Source organism: Thalassophryne amazonica, chromosome 17, assembly GCF_902500255.1.
Source record: "Thalassophryne amazonica chromosome 17, fThaAma1.1, whole genome shotgun sequence".
In the NCBI taxonomy this organism is placed as follows: Eukaryota; Metazoa; Chordata; class Actinopteri; order Batrachoidiformes; family Batrachoididae; genus Thalassophryne; species Thalassophryne amazonica.
The window spans coordinates 32,302,494-32,325,058 of NC_047119.1; the positions used below are offsets into that span (position 1 = coordinate 32,302,494).

Sequence of the window (22,565 nt, forward strand, 5' to 3'; positions counted from 1 at the left end):
TTACTCAAGTAAAAGTAGAAGTAGTACACCAAAAATGTACTTAAGTAAAAGTACTAAGTGCTAACTTTTAAATTTACTTTTGAGTACAAAAGTACAAGATTCAAGTACAAAAGAACAGATTCTACCTTTGCAAAATCAAATCTTAATGCTATTTTAAAATATTGGGCTACTCGGCCACACCTGCTGAGCCTGTCAAGTCATAATCTGCACATAGCCCAGCTCTCCACAATTTCTCTTATACTCACTCGACTGGTAAGCCACTGAAAGCCGAGATAGGCATGTCCCAACTTGTCCTCTGACACGCCGAAACGGAGGTGTTCTTTGTCTCGCTCCATCAGCGAATCCATTGTGAAGCGCGAAGCCTCCGCGCGGCTTTCCATGACAAAATCTCTTGTTAAAAGTGAAATCTGCCGGAAAAATGGTTGATGTCCAGCTCTTGTGATAACCAGAGAAATTGCACACAATGGTCCGGAGCCATACAGCCATCCGTTTCGAAATGACATGGTCGTTTCTGCCTGTCGATTGCGGCTCGGAGTGCGGCGCGCCGTGCGCCATTGTGGGCCGTCCTTAAAGCGGTAGTAACACTCCTTAATCTCTGTGACGCCCAAAAAATTTTCACTGAAAGCCAAATGAATTTTTCGAATGGTTTCCAGCTGCCTGTCTTTAACAGTTTCTGAAAAAATTCTGATGGAGCAAAGCCCAAATCATTCCGCCATTTCCTCGCAATGAAAAAAACGACGAGAGGGGTGGACCAGTGCTCACTCAAAGCCTGCCCACAGGCGAATGACGCAACCGACAGGCGTGAAAAAACTCACACATGCGCACGAAGGTTCAAGCTTGGCTGACGTAATAACATATGAATCAAATCCATATATTTTTTGCAGAAAATAAAAAGGTCCATTACTTTTCTAACAGGCCTCGTATACAATGCTAATTTTCCTTCACTTTGTCTGCCAAAATGGAAGGGGGTAGACCTTTGGTGCCTCAGCCACTGTGTTTTCAGTGCAGAGCTAATCTTGTAAAAAAAAAATGCAGCTTTCCAGTTTTACAACTACAAGCTTAAAACATTTAAATACAGTTACAAACCACTTGTGACCCGATGTTACCCAGTGACCTCATGTTATCTGAATACATTATTTGCTCTCAAATTAGCGTAGTCCAATTTCTAAGCGGGCTATACACTAATTTAGCTAACATTAGTGCTAGCCAGAAAATAATTGTTACATGAAATTTGTGCATTTGTATTGGACAGTGTTGAGAAACACTTTTAGAACAGTTTATACTTCAGTGGCACAGAATTTTATAAAACTGGATAACATAGCTGCATTAACATCATTAGCTAGCACATGGAGAACATTGAACATTTAGCTGAGTTGGCCATGTTAGTTTGATAGCTACCACACCAGGGGACCCACTGTGATGGATTTAACCTCTCTTCTTGGAATTACCAGCAGGCTATATAAAATTATAAGACTGCAGTTGCATGTATCCCACTTTTATCAGCTCCACCAAGGCTGTTCTCTGTTCTATAGCGTTTGTCTGTCTTTACTTAGTTTTCATCTGATTTACGTTACATTTGGTGACATGGCCGATCTTGTCAGTAGGAGGCACCCATTAAATGCTGGTATTTATCAAGATCCAGATGTTATACTTGATCAAATTCCCCATTATGCATGTCTTTTTATAAATGTTTTTGATCCATTTCTGATAAAAGTTTAGATTCCCTCCTTGAACCTTGTTGTAACGGTCAATCTTGTCAAGAGAAGAAACACGTTTTTTACATTGATTGGAATAAATATGTGGATTGTGGATCTCTCTTTATTTTTTATTTTTTATATTTATACAAAGGTAAGGAGCTATTTGATCAATTTTGTGTGAAAGTGACGTGACACGGACCCACAACAGGGGGCGTTAATGAACGGACAATGGATAAGCCAAAAAGTAACAATTTAATGTTGTGAATCGCACAACAACGTACAGACAATAACAATATGGTGGACTGTCAATCATACACCAGGTGACGTGTGGGCAGGCTCGACGATAGAAGACGCCTGGAGAGAGAAGAGCTGGATCCCCACACAGCTTCCACCACCAACGGAGCTGAAGAACACCGGAGCCGCCAAGACCTGCGCCCCAGGTGGCCGCTGTCTTCAGCAGTCAGACCCGGTACTGCTGGCAGAAAACAGAGACAGTCCAGATGAGTGTGAGTTCGCACACTCAGTAATCCCACAGTCTGTCTTAAGTAAAGGAGGGAAAACCTCCACCTCCAATCACACACACTCGTGCAGCTCCTGGTCAACCACTTATCTGAGTTGGGATGTGAGGCGAAGCCGTCGCTGTCACACCAAACGCCAATCCTCCAGATAAGGAAACACTCCAGGAAAACGGCTGCAATAGAAGTTCAGGTTAAACACACACAGTGTTTGTCAGCAGAGAAAATTACCTGAATGGTAGTTGATTTCTCGGCGAGGAGGTGGAGTTGCAGTCCGGTCTTTGTAGTGGTGGTGATGGGTGACAGCTTGTGTTGATTGATGACAGCTGTCACCTCCAGCAAAGCCGACGCCCTCTCGTGCTTGGAGCCCGCACTCCAAGCAGGGCGCCATCTTGTGGTGGTGGGCCAGCAGTACCTCCTCTTCAGCGGCCCACACAACAGGACCCCCCCCCCAACGGGCGCCTCCTGGCGCCCGACCAGGCTTGTCCGGGTGCCGCCGGTAGAAGTCGGCCAGGAGGGCCGGGTCCAGGATGAAGCTCCTCTTCACCCAGGAGCATTCTTCAGGTCCATACCCCTCCCAGTCCACCAAATACTGGAACCCCTGGCCCTTCCGACGGATGTCCAGGAGCCGGCGCGCGGTCCAAGCCGGCTCCCCGTCGATGATCCGGGCAGGAGGCGGCGCCGGTCTGGGGGTACAGAGGGGTGACACATGGTGAGGTTTGATGTGGGACACATGGAAAACCGGGTGGATCCGCAGTGAAGCTGGCAGCTTCAGCTTCACTGCGGCTGGACTGAGGACCTTGAGGATGGGGAAGGGTCCGATGTATCTGTCCTTCAACTTTTGGGATTCCACTTGCAGGGGAATGTCCTTTGTAGAAAGCCAAACCTCCTGCCCAGGCTGGTACGCAGGGGCCGGGGCACGCCGGCGGTCTGCATGGTTCTTGGCCCTCGTCCGGGCTTTGAGCAGGGCAGAGCGGGCGGTACGCCACACCCGACAGCACCTTCTCAGATGGGCCTGGACCGAGGGCACCCCGACCTCTCCCTCCACTAGCGGGAACAATGGGGGCTGGTACCCCAAACACACTTCAAATGGGGAGAGGCCGGTGGCAGACGAGACTTGGCTGTTATGAGCGTACTCGATCCAGGCCAGATGGTCACTCCAGGCCGTCGGGTGCACGGAGGTCACGCAACGGAGGGCCTGCTCCAGTTCCTGGTTTGTCCGCTCTGCCTGCCCATTCGTCTGGGGGTGGTACCCAGATGAGAGACTGACGGTGGCCCCCAGTTCCCTACAGAAACTCCGCCAGACCTGGGAGGAGAACTGAGGACCACGATCCGAGACAATGTCTGATGGAATCCCATGCAGACGCACGACGTGGTGGACCAGGAGGTCTGCAGTCTCCTGGGCCGTCGGGAGCTTCGGGAGGGCCATGAAGTGGGCCGCCTTGGAGAACCGGTCCACTATCGTTAGGATGGTGGTGTTTCCCTGGGACGGCAGGAGGCCCGTGACAAAGTCCAGGCCGATATGAGACCAGGGGCGACGAGGCACTGGCAGAGGCTGGAGGAGGCCTTGGGCCTTGTAGTGGTCAGCTTTGCCCCTGGCGCAGGTGGTGCAGGCCTGGACATACTCCCGGACGTCGGCTTCCATAGACGCCCACCAGAAGCGCTGCCGGACCACTGCCACGGTTCTTCGCACCCCTGGGTGACAGGAGAGCTTGGAACCGTGACAGAAGTCAAGGACCGCAGCCCTGGCCTCTGGTGGGATGTACAGTTTGTTCTTCGGACCGGTCCCCGGGTCCGGGCTCCGTGTCAGGGCCTCCCGGACGGTCTTCTCCACGTCCCAGGTAAGGGCGGCCACGACAGTGGACTCGGGGATGATGGTTTCAGGGGGGTCTGACAGCTCGGTCTTGACCTCCTCTTCGTGCACCTGGGACAGGGCGTCAGATCGTTGGTTCTTTGTCCCGGGGCGGTAGGTGATCCGGAAGTCAAAACGCCCGAAGAACAGCGACCAGCGGGCTTGCCTGGGGTTCAGACGCTTCGCGGTCCGGATGTACTCCAGGTTCCGATGGTCCGTGAAAACTGTAAATGGTACCGATGCTCCCTCCAACAGGTGTCTCCACTCTTCAAGAGCCTCCTTCACCGCAAGAAGTTCCCGCTTGCCGACGTCATAGTTCCGTTCAGCTGGGGTCAACCTGCGGGAAAAGTAGGCACATGGATGGAGAACCTTGTCGGACTCCTCGCTCTGGGATAGCACGGCTCCTATCCCTGAGTCAGAGGCATCCACTTCAGCAACAAACTGGCGCTTGGGATCGAGCTGCACCAGAATCGGTGCAGTCGAGAACCGGCGTTTCAACTCCCTAAACGCGGCTTCGCACCGATCCGACCAGGTGAAGGGGACTTTTGTGGCGGTCAGGGCTGTCAGGGGGCTAACTACCTGACTGTAGCCCTTGATGAACCTCCGGTAGAAATTTGCAAAACCGAAGAACTGTTGTAGTTTCCTACGGTTCGTTGGTTGGGGCCAATCTCTCACCGCCGCAACCTTGGCCGGATCAGGGGCGACGGAGTTGGAGGAGATGATGAACCCCAAGAAGGACAAAGAAGTGCAGTGGAACTCACACTTCTCGCCCTTCACAAACAGCCGGTTCTCCAACAACCGCTGTAGGACCTGACGTACATGCTTAACATGGGTCTCAGGATCCAGAGAAAAGATGAGTATATCGTCTAGATATACGAAGACAAACCGATGCAGGAAGTCCCGCAAGACGTCATTAACCAATGCTTGGAACGTCGCGGGCGCATTGGTGAGGCCGAACGGCATGACCAGGTACTCAAAGTGACCTAACGGGGTGTTAAATGCCGTCTTCCACTCGTCTCCCTCCCGGATCCGAACCAGTGATAAGCATTCCTAAGATCCAATTTCGTGAAAATTTGGGCTCCATGCAGGGGCGTGAACACTGAATCCAACAGAGTAACGGTATCGGTTGCGAACCGTGAGCTCGTTCAGCCCTCTGTAATCAATGCATGGACGGAGTCCGCCGTCCTTCTTGCCCACAAAAAAGAAACCAGCACCCATCGGGGAGGTGGAGTTCTGGATCAACCCGGCAGCTAACGAGTCCCGGATGTAGGTCTCCATTGATTCGCGTTCCGGACGTGAGAGGTTGTACAGCCTGCTGGACGGGTACTCAGCGCCCGGTATCAAATCAATGGCACAATCGTACGGACGGTGCGGGGGCAGCATGAGTGCCAGATCCTTGCTGAAGACGTCAGCAAGGTCGTGGTACTCGGCTGGCACCGCCACCAGATTGGGAGGGACCTAAAACCTCCTCCTTAGCTGTCACCACCGGGTGGAACCGAGGATCCTAAACACTCCCGGTGGCAGGTTTCGCTCCACTGAACCACAACCCCAAGACGGCCAATCAATCCGGGGATTGTGTTTTAACACCCATGGAAAAACCCAAATCACTCGGGAGGTAGAAGGTGTTACATAAAACACAATCTCCTCCCTGTGATTCCCAGACACCACCAATGTCACTGGCTGAGTCTGGTGTGATTAGTGGAAGAAGGGTGCCATCTAGTGCCCGCACCGACAATGGTGAAGGTAAGGCCACTAGAGGGAGCCCAACCTCCTTTGCCCATCTGCTATCCAGCAGATTCCCCTCGGACCCCGTGTCCACCAGTACTGGGGCGTGAAGGGTTAAATCCCCACTCAGGATCGTGACTGGGATTCGTGCAGATTTACGGGGTTTCCCCGCGTGGGTATTGTGACCCACCCTTAGCCCAGTCTCTAAGGACGAGTGCTGCTGTTTGATCGTTTGGGGCATTCTCTCTGTGTGTGCTCAGTAGAAGCTGCAGAGAAAACAACTCTCCACGGATCAGCCTCCTTTGTCTCTGATCTGATCGTTTTTGGCCCTGCTCGTCTCCATAGCAACGTCAGCAGGGGAGCTGTGTCACGTGGAGAGCCCTGGCAGTGGAGCGTGGGAAGTCGGCTCCCTTTCAGACCCGGGCAGGGAAGCGGGACGGCTTGTGCCTGACCACGCCCTTCGTCTCGCTCCCGTCGGTGTTCTGTTAATCGGTTGTCTAACCGTATAACCAGGTCGATAAGCCCATCTAAATCCCGCGGCTCGTCCTTCGCCACCAGGTGCTCCTTAAGAACCAGAGACAGTCCGTTTATAAAGGCGGCGCGGAGCGCAACAGTATTCCAGCCGGCTCGCGCTGCCACGATGCGGAAGTCGACTGCATACTTCGCTGCGCTTCGACGCCCCTGTCCTATCGACAGCAGCACACTTGAAGCGGTCTCGCCTCTATGAGGGTGGTCGAACACCTGTCGGAACTCCTCACAAACTCAGTATAAACCGTTAGGAGCCGTGAATTCTGCTCCCAAAGCGCCGTAGCCCAGGCGCGTGCCTCTGCTCAAAGCAAATTTATAACATAAGCCACCCGGCTGGCGTCTGACGCGTACATGACGGGACGCTGTGAAAAGACGAGCGAGCACTGCATCAAGAAGTCTGCGCACGTCTCCACACAGCCTCCGTACGGCTCCGGAGGACTTATGTATACTTCAGGGGAAGGTGGGGGGGGGTCGTTGAACGACCAGCGGAATGTCTGTTTCTGGCACACGGTCAGCAGGAGGAGGGGTTGCAGCAGCGCCCTGAGCACGCGCTTCCACCTGGGCGGTGAGAGCCTCTATCCTGCAATTGAGAACACTGCTCTGCTCGGTAACTAAGTCCAACCGAGCGGCAAAGGCGGTTAAGATGTGCTGCAGCTCACCCAACACGCCTCCTGCCTGTGCACCTCGCTCTCCCATTGGCTGTTCAAGCGATGGTTGACGCCCCTCGGGATCCATGACGCCGAGAAATCCTGTTGTGAAAGTGACGTGACACGGACCCACAACAGGGGGCGTTAATGAACGGACAATGGATAAGCCAAAAAGTAACAATTTAATGTTGTGAATCGCACAACAACGTACAGACAATAACAATATGGTGGACTGTCAATCATACACCAGGTGACGTGTGGGCAGGCTCGACGATAGAAGATGCCTGGAGAGAGAAGAGCTGGATCCCCACACAGCTTCCACCACCAACGGAGCTGAAGAACACCGGAGCCGCCAAGCCCTGCGCCCCAGGTGGCCGCTGTCTTCAGCAGTCAGACCCGGGTACTGCTGGCAGAAAACAGAGACAGTCCAGAATGAGTGTGAGTTCGCACACTCAGTAATCCACAGTCTGTCTTAAGTAAAGGAGGGAAAACCTCCACCTCCAATCACACACACTCGTGCAGCTCCTGGTCAACCACTTATCTGAGTTGGGATGTGAGGCGAAGCCGTCGCTGTCACACCAAACGCCAATCCTCCAGATAAGGAAACACTCCAGGAAAACGGCTGCAATAGAAGTTCAGGTTAAACACACACAGTGTTTGTCAGCAGAGAAAATTACCTGAATGGTGGTTGATTTCTCGGCGAGGAGGTGGAGTTGCAGTCCGGTCTTTGTAGTGGTGGTGATGGGTGACAGCTTGTGTTGATTGATGACAGCTGTCACCTCCAGCAAAGCCGTCGTGCTTGGAGCCCGCACTCCAAGCAGGGCGCCATCTTGTGGTGGTGGGCCAGCAGTACCTCCTCTTCAGCGGCCCACACAACAAATTTCCCACAATAAATACAGTATTTTAATAAAACTTGTGAGTCTGAAATTCCATGATGTTCAACACATGAAATGTTCATGGAGATCCAAATTAATGTGTATCTGTCACAGGGAAATTCAGATACAGGTGCTGTTATAGGATTATACAGGCATTTTAATGTCGGAGCTCAGCATGTTAAATTTCCATGCGTTGCATTACTGGCCACTATTTTTCACAACATCCAAGTGAAATTATTAAAGAATTCTGCCTTCAGTTCCTGAGTTCCACTGGCTTCAGTTTATTTTGTCACACATTAAAATCACTAATACTTGAACCCCTGGGAGAGGTGATCCATCACACATATAAGGCTTTATTTTTAGTGTTTCAAGCAGTTTTAAGAAATGCTGATTAAGCTGGTGAGGAACTGTTTCTTGATGCTGCATTCATGTACTGTAGTGAAGAAGAAATAGGTTCATTCCTCAGAATTATGGCTTTTATCACCATTTGTGATATCATGAGGTGGGAATGTTAAAGATACAGATAAACAAATCCTATCTCATAATGTTAAAGAAAGTAGAGAATGGGATAAAAGGATAAATTTGGCGGCAGTCAGGCACCATCACTCAGTTTTTCTGAACTCTTTCTTGAAACATGCACCTTCACTCCATAATTTCCTTTTATCATAATCTTTAAACCTTTTTATGAGTTATGTGTCTACAAAGAGACAAATCCACAAAAAGCAGGGGTGATAAGATAACTAGCTGCCTTTGACTGTTAATTCGCAGGGGTAACAAATATTTAACTTTTGGAAAATTTATTTCTGAATATTCTCTGAAAAAGCTCATTTAATTACTTATGTATTTATTCATAAAAAAAATAATAATTCTGTTTGGGGCAGCATGGTGGCTTAGTGGTTAGCACTGTTGCCTCACAGCAAAAAGGTCATGGGACTGATTCCCACCTGTGGCCTTTCTGTATGGAGTTTACGTGTTCTCCCCGTGTTTATGTGGTCTCCATCCGAGTGCTCCGGCTTCTTCCCACATCCAAAGTAGTAGTAGTATTGTGTGTGAGTGAGTGATTCTCTTTTGCATGTTGTCCTATACTAGTAGGGACACAGCAGGGTTACCAAATTTAGATTCCAGCAATAAATAAATTTTAAAAAAAAGTGCATTTGGATCTACACATTTTAAATTTTAAAATTCAGTCTTCCAGACTTTGAGGACTCTGAATATTCATGCCGAAGATGTTTCAAACAGTTGTTATAGTCATAGTTCTGTATCAAATACCTTTGACCCTCTGTTAAATAAAAGTTTGGAAGTCAGTGAATAAGTGTGCACATTTAAAAAACAATTAAAAACAAAAACCAAACTACTGAACAGGTTTGTGCAGATGAAGATTACCAATGTACCAATTAAAAATAGGGCATATATTTATTTCATTTGTAATGCATGATGTCATGGCACTTCAGTAATTATGCATGCATGCACACAATTAAAGCTCAGTCAGCTGATCACAATTCCTTAATCCAATTCCTGTGTGTATGCATGCATGCATCTCTCCCTCTTTCTGGAAAATGCAAATTAAAAAATAAAAACAGTCATTCTTACATTTACTTTGAGTTTATTATAATACAGATAGCACAAACCCAAGATATTTCTGTTTGTGTAGTCAACATCATTTCATTTGTTAATATTCATCCATTCCTGTATTTCAGGCCTGAAACATATTCAAAAAGGGGGGGCTAGTAATGAGGTTAAATAAATAAATAATGATTTTATTTGAAATGGGTGATTTTATGTTTTCGTGCAAAAGCAGTATCCACGAAAGGCTGAGGCTTTGAGGAGGAAGATGGGCACAGGCTCTACAGTTTGTCAACAAATGCGGGAGAAAATTGTTGAAATGTTTATAAAAACAGTTTTCCTCAAAGAAAGATTTGCAGGGATTTGCATCTTTCTCTATCATTCAATGGTTCAAAGAATTTGGAGTAATTTCTGGGTATTAAGGGCAATGGTGCATACCGGTACCTAAGATGAATACCTATGATCTCCAATCCATCAGACAGCTCTATATCAAGAACTGTTGTTCATCAATAGCTGATATAACCAGGTGGGAAATGGATTACTTTGGGAAACCTTTGGCAAGCACTATAATACAGAGTTACATGCACAAATTAAAACTTTTCTGTGTAACAAAGGAGCCTTATGTTGACCTTGTCCAGAGATGGCAACTCAGAAACTGTGTCTCTGGGCTCTGGATTAGACCATCACACAGTGGAAATGTGTACTGTGGTCAGACAATTCAGTATTCCAGATCTTTTTTTTTTTTTTTTTGGAAGAAATGGACATGGTATGCACTACACCAAAGATGAAAAGGATCATCCAGAAATTTGTTAGTAACAAGTCCAAAAGCCAGGTTCTGTCATGGTGTGGGGCTGTCTCAATGCTCTTGACAAAAGTAATTTACACTTCTGTGATGGCCATATTAATGCAGAAAAGTACACTGAGATTTTAGAACAACATATGCTACCTTCAAGATGACATCTTTTCCAGAAATGTTCATGCATTTTTCAACAAAACAATACAAAATCACATTCTTCACACATTACAAAAGCATGAGTGCAGAAGAGGGTAGAGATACTGGACTGGCCTGCCCGCAGTCCTGACCTGTCTCCAATCGAGAATGTGTGGAGAATTCTGAAACAAATTCCAATGAAGACCCCGTACCATCGCACACCTTAAGATGTGTTTTCAGGAAGAATGGAACAAAGTAACACCTGAAATGCTTTGCATCCCAATGTTTTTTAAAAATGTGTTGCAGGTCTGAAATACAGAAGATGTACATTAACAAATAAAATGAACATGATCAGAAAAAACATGAAATGGGTTCGCTTTTTCTTCTTGTTCTTCTTCAAAGCAATAAACCCCAAAGTAAATGCAGGCATCACTGCAGTTTTTATTTGCATTTTCCATGTCATCCCAAAGTGTGGACCATATGGAACTGTCACATCTTTCAGGAATAATGGAACAAAGTAACACCTGAAATGCTTTGCATCCCATTTTTTTAAATATGTGTTGCAGTTCTGAAATACAGAAGAAGTATATTAACAAATGAAACAAACTTGATCAGAAAAATCATGAAATGTGTGGGTTCTCTTTTTTTCTTCTTCTTCAAAGTAATAAAAGCCAAAGTAAATGCAGGCATCACTGCAGTTTTTAATTTGCATTTTCCATGTCATCCCAAAGTGTGGACAATATGGAACTGCAAATTTGGGGTTTTGTGTGTGTGGTGTGTGTGTGTGTGTGTGTGTGTGTGTGTGTGTGTGGGTGTGTGTGTGTGTGTGTGTGTGTGTGTGTGTGGTGTGTGTGTGTGTGTGGGTGTGTGAGAGAGAGAGGAGAGAGAGAGAGAGAGAGAGAGAGAGAGAGAGAGAGAGAGAGAGAGATCATAGTTAAAAGATCCCATTTTTAATGTTTTTCCAGCCTGCATTTGTGGGATGGCTCCCCCTGTTGTACCACAGTGGTGTTGCAGTTTGGATTTTATAGGTTTTACTGGACTTCTCATATTTTGATCTAATTTTTGACATTGAGTTCTATGTGTACTTTTAGTTTTTTCCACAATAATCCTCTATGTGTACATCATTTTATAATGTTGTTCCAAGATGATATGACTGAACTTCTCATGACTTTTATTTGTATTTGTAACAACTATATTGTGTATCAACTATGTAATACAAAAACTGGGCCAAAATATTTTCTTATATACAGTGGTTATGGAAGAGTGCCTGGTTTTCTGATTTCACAGAGTGCGTTGCACTACGTCAGCCCATAGTTATGCTATGAAACAAGTGGTCCTCTGTGCTTGCTCCCACGATGGAACACCTCTGGATCAAATCCAATAAACCGCTCGTGTACACTGTATCAATCTTTTGCAGTGTTTTGAAAGTCAACTTAAAAACCAGACTGTTTTCTGTCTTGTTTAAACTTGTCTGAGATATTGGAGTGAACACCTCACATTAAGCAGATTGTGATGTCCTTATCATTCATACATGGAAATTACAAATAAAATCAACACTGGTGATAGTTTACAATACAATCACATGCAGATATTTGTATTAACACTAGAAAATGTCACACAAAAAAAATCATGCTAGATGTTTGTGAGTCTGTAAGTGTAGCACTGCTGGCTGTTTGTTTTAAAAGTTCCAAACTGATGTGGAGTTTGAGTCCCTGTTCTGCTGATTGACAGGCACTACCACAGCATGGACGAGTTCAGCCACTATGACCTGCTGGATGCCACCAGTCAGAGGACGGTGGCAGAAGGCCACAAAGCCAGCTTCTGCCTGGAAGACACATCCTGTGACTATGGATACTACAGGCGATATGCCTGCACCGCACATACCCAGGTCTGAGAGAGTGGCTGTTAAAGTGTGACACGTGAAACGGAACTACATCACAAAGGCTTCAACTGCTACAAACCACAGGTGTAGATAGGGGGGAAAATTTCAGGTTCAAACCCTCTTCAACATATACCAGCCCAAAATCATGTCTTTTGATATTTTGAGCCAAATCACCCAACTGCTACAGTAACTGATTCACTGTTTTCATCAGTCAAAAAAAAAGGTTAAGCAATTGTTTCAGAAAATGATTCACGCTTAATATGCTCAAAATCCCCAGGAATCAGTTGATAGAAAATTATTTTTTTTAAAGATCCTAAATCATTAAATACAATAACCCTGTTAGTAAATTATTGTTTTGATATGCTCAAAACAGTAAATGAAACAGTTACTTCAGGAAGTGATTCATTGCTTCAATATATACAAAACTATAAATGAAGCAGTCACTGCAGTAAATGATCATTTCAATATGCTTAAAAAAGTACATTAAGCAATTACTTTAGAAAATAATTGCTTTAAAATGCCTAAAATACCAACTGCAGTAATAATTTCAGTAAATAGTTGTTTTGGTATGTTCAAAACAGTAAGTGAAACCATTACTTTAAGAAATAATTCACTGTTTCAGTATGTTTGAAATAGTAAACAATCATATCAGAAAATTATTGTTTAATGTGCTCGAAACAGTACATTAAAAAAAATACTTTAGACAACGATTCCATATTTCCACAAACAAAATCATTAAATACAATAACTGCTTAAGTAAATTGTTGTTTTAGTGTGCACAAAACAGTAAATGAAAGTTATTTTGTGAATAATTCATTGTCTCAGTGTGCTCAAAACTGTATGTGAAACAAATACTTCTGAAAAAAATTTTGTTTTTCAAAAGGCTCAAAACACTAAATGAACCAAATGGTTGAGAAATTTATTGTTTGAAGTGCTGATCCATTAAATGAACAAAATACTTCACAAAATGAGCCGCATTTTACAAAATGTTGTCTCTTTTTTAAGTAGCCTAACTTGTGTTTAGGAATTTTGTCACACTCGGTTTTTGTGTAACACGGTGATTTTGGGAAGGAGATGGATGTGGTTTCTATAGTCACGTTTTCTCCATGATGGACAGTATCATGATTTCAATTAATGTGCCAGTTCTTGCCACTATGAGACACTGTTTCACACCTGATAACATATGTCAGAAAATGTGATGATGCAACTCTTGTGTGCTTTATCAAAGGAATGTTTTCTATTTATGATGTCATAATTACAGGGCCTGAGCCCCGGATGCTATGACACCTATAACGCAGACATTGACTGTCAGTGGATTGACATCACAGATGTGAAACCTGGAAACTACGTCCTCAAGGTATGTCAGAAATCCTCATTAATTATCTGGTTTTATCCTCAGAGGTCAGCCCACTTTTAAAAAATAAATTATGCTTCTTTGACATCAGTGCTGTATCCATCTGAGCTCATGCATCTCACATCAAACCGGATATGTGGATGATGGTCAACTTCAGATCTCTCCTTTTTATAGGGTTGTTTTGCCAAAGCTCAAGGTCACTGGGTCAAAGGTCAAAATTTAGATTTATTTCTTTATTGTCCACTGTGATGTCCATCAGATTTGGCAGATATATGCAGGTGGGTTCTGGAATTGTCCAGACAAAGTCAAACATACTAAAGGTCAATCACTGGGGTCACAGGTCAAATTTGATTTTTTCTTCCTCTCTAATTTGCAACAAACTTGGGACACATATAGAGTGGGCTCTAGAACTGTTTACCTAAGGTCAAATTTGCCAAAGGTCAATCATTAGGGTCAAGGCCATTGAGGAAAAGGTAAAAAAAAAATTAAAAAATTCCTCCATTCTCATTTGTACCAGACTTGGCACAAATATGGAGGCAAGTTCTGAAATTGCACAGCAAGATCAAATTTGCCAAAGGTCAATCATTAGGCCAAAGTCACATCTGCCTGCCATCACACCAGAGTCATATGAAGGACACACAACGTTATCAAGGATAATACACATCCCAAGCACGATCTTTTCACACTACTACCCTCAGGCAGGCGTTACAGGAGTGTGAAGTCCCAGACAAGACTGTTGAACAGTTTTTGCCCACAAGTAGTCAGGCTTGTGAGCAACTCTCCCACTCAGCCCACTCTCACCCTCTTACACGTGGACTGAAGCATGTGGATCTGTGTCCACTTCTTCACCAGTTTGACTTTGTAAAATTGACACTTTATTCTACACTGCTGCATCATTATTGTTATTGTTGTTGTTATTAACATGATGATGATAATAATAACTATTATTATGGTACTTTTACTCCTTTTATTATTAATATTACCTGAGGCCATCAAATATGGGAATCGGGTATTGTGAAGGCTTTGTGTCTGTCTGTCCGCCTGTCTGTCTGTCTGTGTGTCTGTGCTCAGCATAAGTCCAGTCCTATTACTGCCAGAGTCTTCAAATTCACAGGGAACATTCTTGGGACACAGATCTTGGACAGGTTCAAACATGGCTAATCTAACGCTGTTTTTTGAACCTAATAACACCTCTCAACTCATTTACCAGATATTTCACAGACGTTAGCATGATGACATGACATCACAGGCTGGTAGTTAGCTGCAAAACCCCATTCCGTTTGTGTGTAAATATATCCTCTTTGTCATAGATTATGTAAAAGCTAGCGAGAAATAAACACTTCTAAATCTGAAAACGCTGTTGTTGTAACCTGATAACACCTCTAGCATCATTTACAAGACATTTTACAGATATTAATGTGCATGCTAACTTCAGCTAACTGAACTTGTTATGGAATTCAATTTGTCTCATTATTACCTGCAAATGCACAGAGGGTGATCTACAAATATTCTTTGATTTGCACAACTTCCGCTCTTAAAAAGTAAATATTGTTTTTGATTGACTGATTGATTGATAGAGGGGCTTTATTGAACATGTACAAATTGTACGTAAGACAATAAGAGCTTAATAACTAATTAATCAACTGCAAATTCTAAAGAACACAATGTTCATACGGCCGAGGGTATTTTAGCATTGTGTTATACTTTTTATTATTTGCAAGGAGATGTGCAAGTAAGAATTTCCTTATACAGTTAAACTGTGTTTTTCTGTGTCTATGACAATAAACTTCTATTCTTACTGGCCAACCCCAAGGAGGTCCTTTTGCTAATTTCTATGAAACTTTGCATGTCATTGAATGTTGACACCTGTAACTGCCGTGAAAGAATTCATTTGGGCAAAGTTAAGATCAAGAAGTTTGATTTTTTTTTTTTTAAACCAATTTGGAGCTAATGTGGAAAACACTTTGGTAGCAGCCATCCTGCTTTGTGTAAACCATCAGATCTCCAAAGTGAAGCAGAGTAGGTCCTGATTAGGACTTGACAAGGAGTCTTCTTAAGACGTCCAGGGGCTGTGGGTGTTTCTCCACATAGAACTTGAGTTTTGTTAAGAAGGGCATTCATTGGAAAATTTGTGCCAAACCTGTATTGAATCCACTGTGGTGACCCTGAACAACTGGGGGCTGTTGGGAAAGTGTAGGAACACGGACCCACAACAGGGGGCGCAAATGAACGGACAATGGAGAAAGTCAAATCACAAAGTTTTACTGTTGTGAACTCACACAACAAACACAACAGATTACAAATACAGCAGTAACCGAATTCCAAAGGTGTCATGTGGGCAGGCTCGACGATAGGAGACGTCTGTCCGAGTCGAACCGGAACCACCCGATTTCCTCTGCCACCGAACCCCGGGAATACTGGAGCCACCAAGTCCCGAACCCCAGGTGGCCACTGCCTCCGCTCGTCGGATCCGGTACTGCTGGCAAGGAACAGAAACAGTCAGGTGTGGGTGCGGTTGCACCCAGCAACACACAGGGTGGAAACACCACCTCTACCTCTTCTCAAAAACAACACTGAAGGATTGGAAGGTGAGTACTTATCTAGTCACGTCCAACACTGTCTTCAGCTGACCTTAAGCACAAGCAAAAAGTGTTAACTCTTAGAATAGAGTAACTGGCTGAGTTCGTTACCTCCTTGGTAGAGCGATATCTCGGCAATGAGGTAGAGATGCCGTCCTGCTGATATACCTCCCTGTTGATGGATATCAGCTGTCTCGTCTCAGGTGATGGGTGACAGCTGTCACCCTGGCTGCTCCTGTGAGGCGGCAGCGCCCTCTGGTGCCTGGAGCCCGCACTCCAGACAGGGCGCCCTCTGGTGGTGGTGGGCCAGCAGTACCTCCTCTTCAGCGGCCCACACAACAGGACCCCCCCCCTCAATGGGCGCCTCCTGGCGCACGACCAGGCTTGTCCGGGTGGCGACGGTAGAAGTCGGCCAGGAGGGCCGGGTCCAGGATGAAGCTCCTCTTCACCCAGGAGCGCTCTTCGGGGCCGTACCCTTCCCAGTCCACCAGATACTGCAAACCCCGGCCCATCCGTCAGACGTCCAGGAGCCGGCGTACAGTCCAAGCCGGCTCGCCGTCGATGATCCGGGCAGGAGGTGGTGCCGGACCCGGAATGCAGAGGGGTGAGGTGTGATGAGGTTTGATTTGGGAAACATGGAACACTGGATGAATCTGCAGTGAGGCCGGAAGCTGAAGCCTCACTGCGGCGGGATTGATGACCTTGAGAATTTTAAACGGACCAATGTATCGTTCCTGTAGTTTTGGGGAGTCCACTTGTAGGGGAATGTCCTTGGTGGACAACCACACTTCCTGCCCAGGACGATACGTAGGAGCCGGGGTCCGCCGCCGGTCTGCATGGTTCTTCGCCCTCGTCCGGGCCTTCAACAAAGCAGAACGGGCGGCTCGCCACACCCGACGGCACTTCCGTAGGTGGGCCTGGACCGAGGGCACACCGACCTCTCCCTCGACCACTGGGAATAACGGGGGCTGATACCCCAAACACACCTCAAAAGGGGAGAGGCCGGTGGCTGATGATACTTGACTGTTGTGGGTGTACTCGATCCAGGCCAGGTGGGTACTCCAGGCCGTCGGGTGCGCGGCTGTCACACAACGTAGGGTCTGCTCCATCTCTTGGTTGGCCCGTTCTGCTTGCCCGTTGGTCTGGGGGTGATACCCGGACGAGAGACTGACCGTGGCCCCCAGTTCCCGGCAGAAGCTCCTCCAGACGTGCGAGGAGAACTGGGGACCGCGATCGGAGACGATGTCTGACGGTATCCCATGCAGACGGACGACGTGGTGGACCAGGAGGTCCGCTGTCTCCTGGGCCGTTGGTAGCTTCGGGAGGGCCACGAAGTGGGCCGCCTTGGAGAATCGGTCCACTATCGTGAGGACGACGGTGTTTCCCTGGGACGGCGGGAGGCCCGTGACAAAATCCAGGCCGATGTGAGACCAGGGGCGATGAGGCACGGGCAGCGGCTGTAGCAATGCCGATGTCTTGCGGTGGTCGGCCTTGCCCCTGGCGCAGGTGGTACAGGCCTGGATGTAATCCCGGACGTCGGCCTCCAGGGACGCCCACCAGAAGCGCTGCCGGACGACTGCCACGGTTCTTCGCACCCCAGGATGACAGGAGAGCTTAGAACCGTGACAGAAGTCCAGAACTGCAGCCCTGGCTTCTGGTGGGATGTAGAGTTTGTTCTTCGGTCCGGTTCCGGGACCTGGGTCTCGTGTCAGGGCCTCCCGGACGGTCTTCTCCACGTCCCAGGTGAGGGCGGCCACGATAGCGGACTCCGGGATGATGGGATCCGGGGGATCCGACGACTCCGTTTTGACCCATCCGATCTCTGGTTCTTGGTCCCGGGACGGTAGGTGATCCGGAAGTCAAAACGGCCGAAGAACAGTGACCAGCGGGCTTGCCTGGGATTCAGCCGCTTGGCGGTCCTGATATACTCCAGGTTCCGGTGGTCAGTGAAAACCGTGAATGGCACGGACGTTCCCTCCAACAGATGTCTCCACTCCTCAAGGGCCTCTTTCACCGCAAGGAGCTCTCGATTGCCGACGTCATAGTTCCGTTCGGCTGGGGTCAACCTGCGGGAAAAATAGGCACACGGGTGAAGGACCTTATCGGTCTTCCCGCTCTGGGACAGCACGGCTCCTATCCCTGAGTCCGAGGCGTCCACTTCAACCACTAACTGGCGACTAGGATCGGGCTGCACCAGAACAGGTGCAGACGAGAAGCGCCGTTTCAACTCCTTGAACGCGGCTTCGCAACGATCCGACCAGGTGAAGGGGACTTTTGGTGAGGTCAGGGCTGTCAGGGGGCTAACTACCTGATTGTAGCCCTTAATGAACCTCCTGTAGAAATTAGCAAAGCCTAGGAACTGTTGCAACTTCCTACGGCTTGTGGGTTGGGGCCAGTCTCTCACTGCCACAACCTTGGCCGGATCAGGAGCGACGGAGTTGGAGGAGATGATGAACCCCAAGAAGGACAAAGACGTGCGGTGGAACTCACACTTCTCGCCCTTCACAAACAGCCGGTTCTCCAACAACCGCTGCAGGACCTGACGTACATGCTGGACATGAGTCTCAGGGTCCGGAGAAAAGATGAGTATATCGTCTAGGTATACGAAGATGAACCGGTGCAGGAAATCCTGCAAGACATCGTTAACCAACGCTTGGAAAGTCGCGGGAGCGTTTGTGAGACCGAACGGCATGACCAGGTACTCAAAGTGACCTAAGGGGGTGTTAAATGCCGTCTTCCACTCGTCTCCCTTCCGGATCCGAACCAGGTGGTACGCATTTCTAAGGTTGAGCTTGGTGAAAATCTGGCCTCCATGCAGGGGTGTGAACACTGAATCCAACAGGGGCAACGGGTATCGGTTGCGAACCGTGATCTCGTTCAACCCCCTATAATCAATGCATGGACGAAGTCCGCCATCTTTTTTGCCCACAAAAAAGAAACCTGCGCCCATCGGGGAGGTGGAATTCCGGATCAACCCGGCAGCTAACGAGTCCCGGATGTAGGTCTCCATTGATTCGCGCTCAGGCCGTGAGAGGTTGTACAGCCTACTGGACGGGAACTCACTGCCCGGAACCAAATCAATGGCACAATCATACGGACGGTGGGGGGGAAGAGTGAGAGCCAGATCCTTGCTGAACACGTCGACAAGGTCGTGGTACTCCACCGGCACCGTCCCCAGATTGGGCGGGACTCTGACCTCCTCCTTAGCTCGGGAGCCGGGAGGAACCGAGGAACCTAGACACACCCGATGGCAGGTCTCGCTCCACTCAACCACTACCCCGGACGGCCAATCAATCCGGGGATTGTGCTTCAACATCCAGGGAAATCCTAAAACCACACGGGAGGTGGCCTGAGTCATAAAAAACTCGATCACCTCCCGGTGATTTCCTGACACCACCAGAGTTACAGGTGGTGTCTTATGCGTGATCGGAGGGAGTAGGGAGCCATCTAGTGCCCGAACCTGTACCGGCGAGGTAAGCGCCACCAGAGGGAGCCCTATCTCCCTGGCCCATCTGCTGTCCAACAGATTCCCCTCAGAGCCCGTGTCCACCAGTGCTGGGGCCTTCAGGGTTGAGTCCTCATAAAGGATCGTGACTGGGAGTCGTATGGCAATGTGGGTGTGTCCCACGTGAATGTCTCGGCCCACCCCTAGCCCAGTCTCTAGGGGCGGGGCGTTGGAGTTGAACCGCTCGGGGCAGTCCCTCATATGGTGCTCTATCGCACCACAAACAAAACAGGCTCCGTGGGCCCATCTCCTCTGTGCGTCTGGTGCCCTAAATGTTGCCCTACTCGTGTCCATAGCTTCGTCAGTAGGGGGAGCTGTGGCCCCACGGAGCGCAGGGGCCGTGGAGCGTGGGGAAGGCGGAGCGCGGTCGGAACCGGAAGGGAGAGGGACGGCGCGTGCCCGGCCACGCCCTTCGTCTCGTTCCCGCCGACGTTCTTCTAACCGGTTGTCTAACTGTATGACGAGATCGATGAACCAATGACAGTCCGTTTACAAAGGCGGCGCGGAGGGCAGCGCTATTTCAGCCGGACCTCGCAGCCACGATGCGGAAGTCGACTGCATAGGCAACTGCGCTCCGACGCCCCTGTCTCATCGATAGTAGCACAGTTGAAGCGGTTTCTCCTCTATTGGGGTGATCGAACACGGTTCTGAACTCCCTCACAAACCCATCATATGTCTGAAGGAGCCGTGACTTTTGCTCCCAGAGCGCTGTAGCCCAAGCGCGTGCCTCGCTGCGAAGCAGGTTTATTACATAAGCTACCTTGCTAGCATCAGTCGCGTACATAACTGGACGCTGTGCGAAGACGAGCGAACACTGCATAAGGAAATCCGCGCACGTCTCCACACAGCCTCCGTACGGCTCTGGGGGGCTTATGTATGCTTCCGGGGAAGGTGGGAGGGGTCGTTGAACGACCAGTGGAACGTCAATGTTACGCACAGGGTCTACGGGAGGGAGAGCCGCAGCGGCGCCCGGAGGGCGTGCTTCCACCTGCGCGGCGAGAGCCTCCACCCTGCGGTTCAGGAGGACATTCTGCTCGGTCATTAAATCTAACCGAGTCGTGAAAGCGGTGAGGATCCGCTGCAACTCACCGATTACCCCTCCTGCGGACGCCTGCGCGTCCTGTTCTTCCATTGGCCGTTCAACAGCCGGTTGACGCCCCTCGGGATCCATGACATTGGCCGAGATATCCTGTTGGGAAAGTGTAGGAACACGGACCCACAACAGGGGGCGCAAATGAACGGACAATGGAGAAAGTCAAATCACAAAGTTTTACTGTTGTGAACTCACACAACAAACACAACAGATTACAAATACAGCAGTAACCGAATTCCAAAGGTGTCGTGTGGGCAGGCTCGACGATAGGAGACGTCTGAACGAGTCGAACCGGAACCACCCGATTTCCTCTGCCACCGAACCCCGGGAATACTGGAGCCGCCAAGTCCCGAACCCCAGGTGGCCACTGCCTCCGCTCGTCGGATCCGGTACTGCTGGCAAGGAACAGAAACAGTCAGGTGTGGGTGCGGCTGCACCCAGCAACACACAGGGTGGAAACACCACCTCTACCTCTTCTCAAAAACAACACTGAAGGATTGGAAGGTGAGTACTTATCTAGTCACGTCCAACACTGCCTTCAGCTGACCTTAAGCACAAGCAAAAAGTGTTAACTCTTAGAATAGAGTAACTGGCTGAGTTCGTTACCTCCTTGGTAGAGCGATATCTCGGCAATGAGGTAGAGATGCCGTCCTGCTGATATACCTCCCTGTTGATGGATATCAGCTGTCTCGTCTCAGGTGATGGGTGACAGCTGTCACCCTGGCTGCTCCTGTGAGGCGGCAGCGCCCTCTGGTGCCTGGAGCCCGCACTCCAGACAGGGCGCCCTCTGGTGGTGGTGGGCCAGCAGCACCTCCTCTTCAGCGGCCCACACAACAGGGGCAGCTGAAAGATGAACATCAAGTGGCAAACACTTAGAGGTGGATTTCAGAATTGCTTTGGCAAGGTCCGGCTGGGATTGCTGTAGCCTTTACTGTCTTATGCCTACAGATGCTATTACCTTGTCCACGCAGATTATGCAGTGCTGTATTCTAATATTGTCTGACTTCTCTGTTTCTCCATAGGTCAGTGTAAACCCGAGTTATTATGTAGAAGAATCGGACTACACCAACAACGTTGTGCGCTGTGAGGTTAGCTACACCGGCAACTACGCCTACGTATCCAGTTGTCATATGTCACCGTAAGCAACCATTTCTCTTTGCCACTATTTAATATTACTCTCACTTTTGACTGATTTTAACTTTGGGGTTTTTTTGTTGTTTTTTTTGTTTTTTTTACTATTCAAACTTCAGGTACTAAGAAATCGTAGCCATCAGAGGAGCATTAAAGGACAATGAAAAGGGCAAACGTCTGATTTTTTGTTGTTAGTTCTTTATTCACTTGCACATTGAAATTGTAATTGTTCAAAGTGCTTTGTAGGTATGATAACTCTCCCAAATATGTTTTATAATTTAAAATACTCCCATTTTTTAAAATAGAGATCATCTGACAAGAGATCATTTATTAAAATATTTGTTTTGTTATCGTATATAAAAGTTATGTCTTTTGTGGGACACATTTTTCTCTTTCTGCTACCTTTATGTTTGGACATTTTCACTGTCTTGCTTTTTTTAGTGGTGATATGTTTCACCTACCTTCTGTAATTGAAAATGATTTAAAAATTATCTTAAAATGATAACATTTTTGCAAAAGAAAGTGCTTGACCTTATTGGAAACAATATCAGTGACAATATTATAGTTTCTGATGGATCCAGTTGTGTAAAATATGTTTGTTATATTTATATTCAATGATGGAAATTCTCTTTATCCCAAAGCTTTTGATGAAATGTACTTGAATAAAGCTTTGTTTTATTGTACTGTT

At 47.7% G+C, this 22,565-nt stretch overlaps 1 protein-coding gene across 2 annotated transcripts in view; it reads left to right on the forward strand.

Moving 5' to 3' along the window:
- Window positions 1-22,565, forward strand: part of loxa (lysyl oxidase a) — a 34,075-nt gene extending 11,510 nt beyond the window's left edge. The window contains exons 4-7 of one of the 2 annotated variants that reach the window (XM_034192733.1): window positions 12,065-12,221; window positions 13,477-13,572; window positions 21,769-21,884; window positions 21,997-22,565. In XM_034192733.1, the coding sequence (XP_034048624.1) occupies window positions 12,065-12,221; window positions 13,477-13,572; window positions 21,769-21,884; window positions 21,997-22,003 (376 nt within the window). In that variant the 3' untranslated portion in view covers window positions 22,004-22,565. Of the gene's footprint in view, window positions 1-12,064; window positions 12,222-13,476; window positions 13,573-21,768; window positions 21,889-21,996 lie in introns of those variants that run through there. The other variant, XM_034192734.1, reaches the window with a different exon arrangement.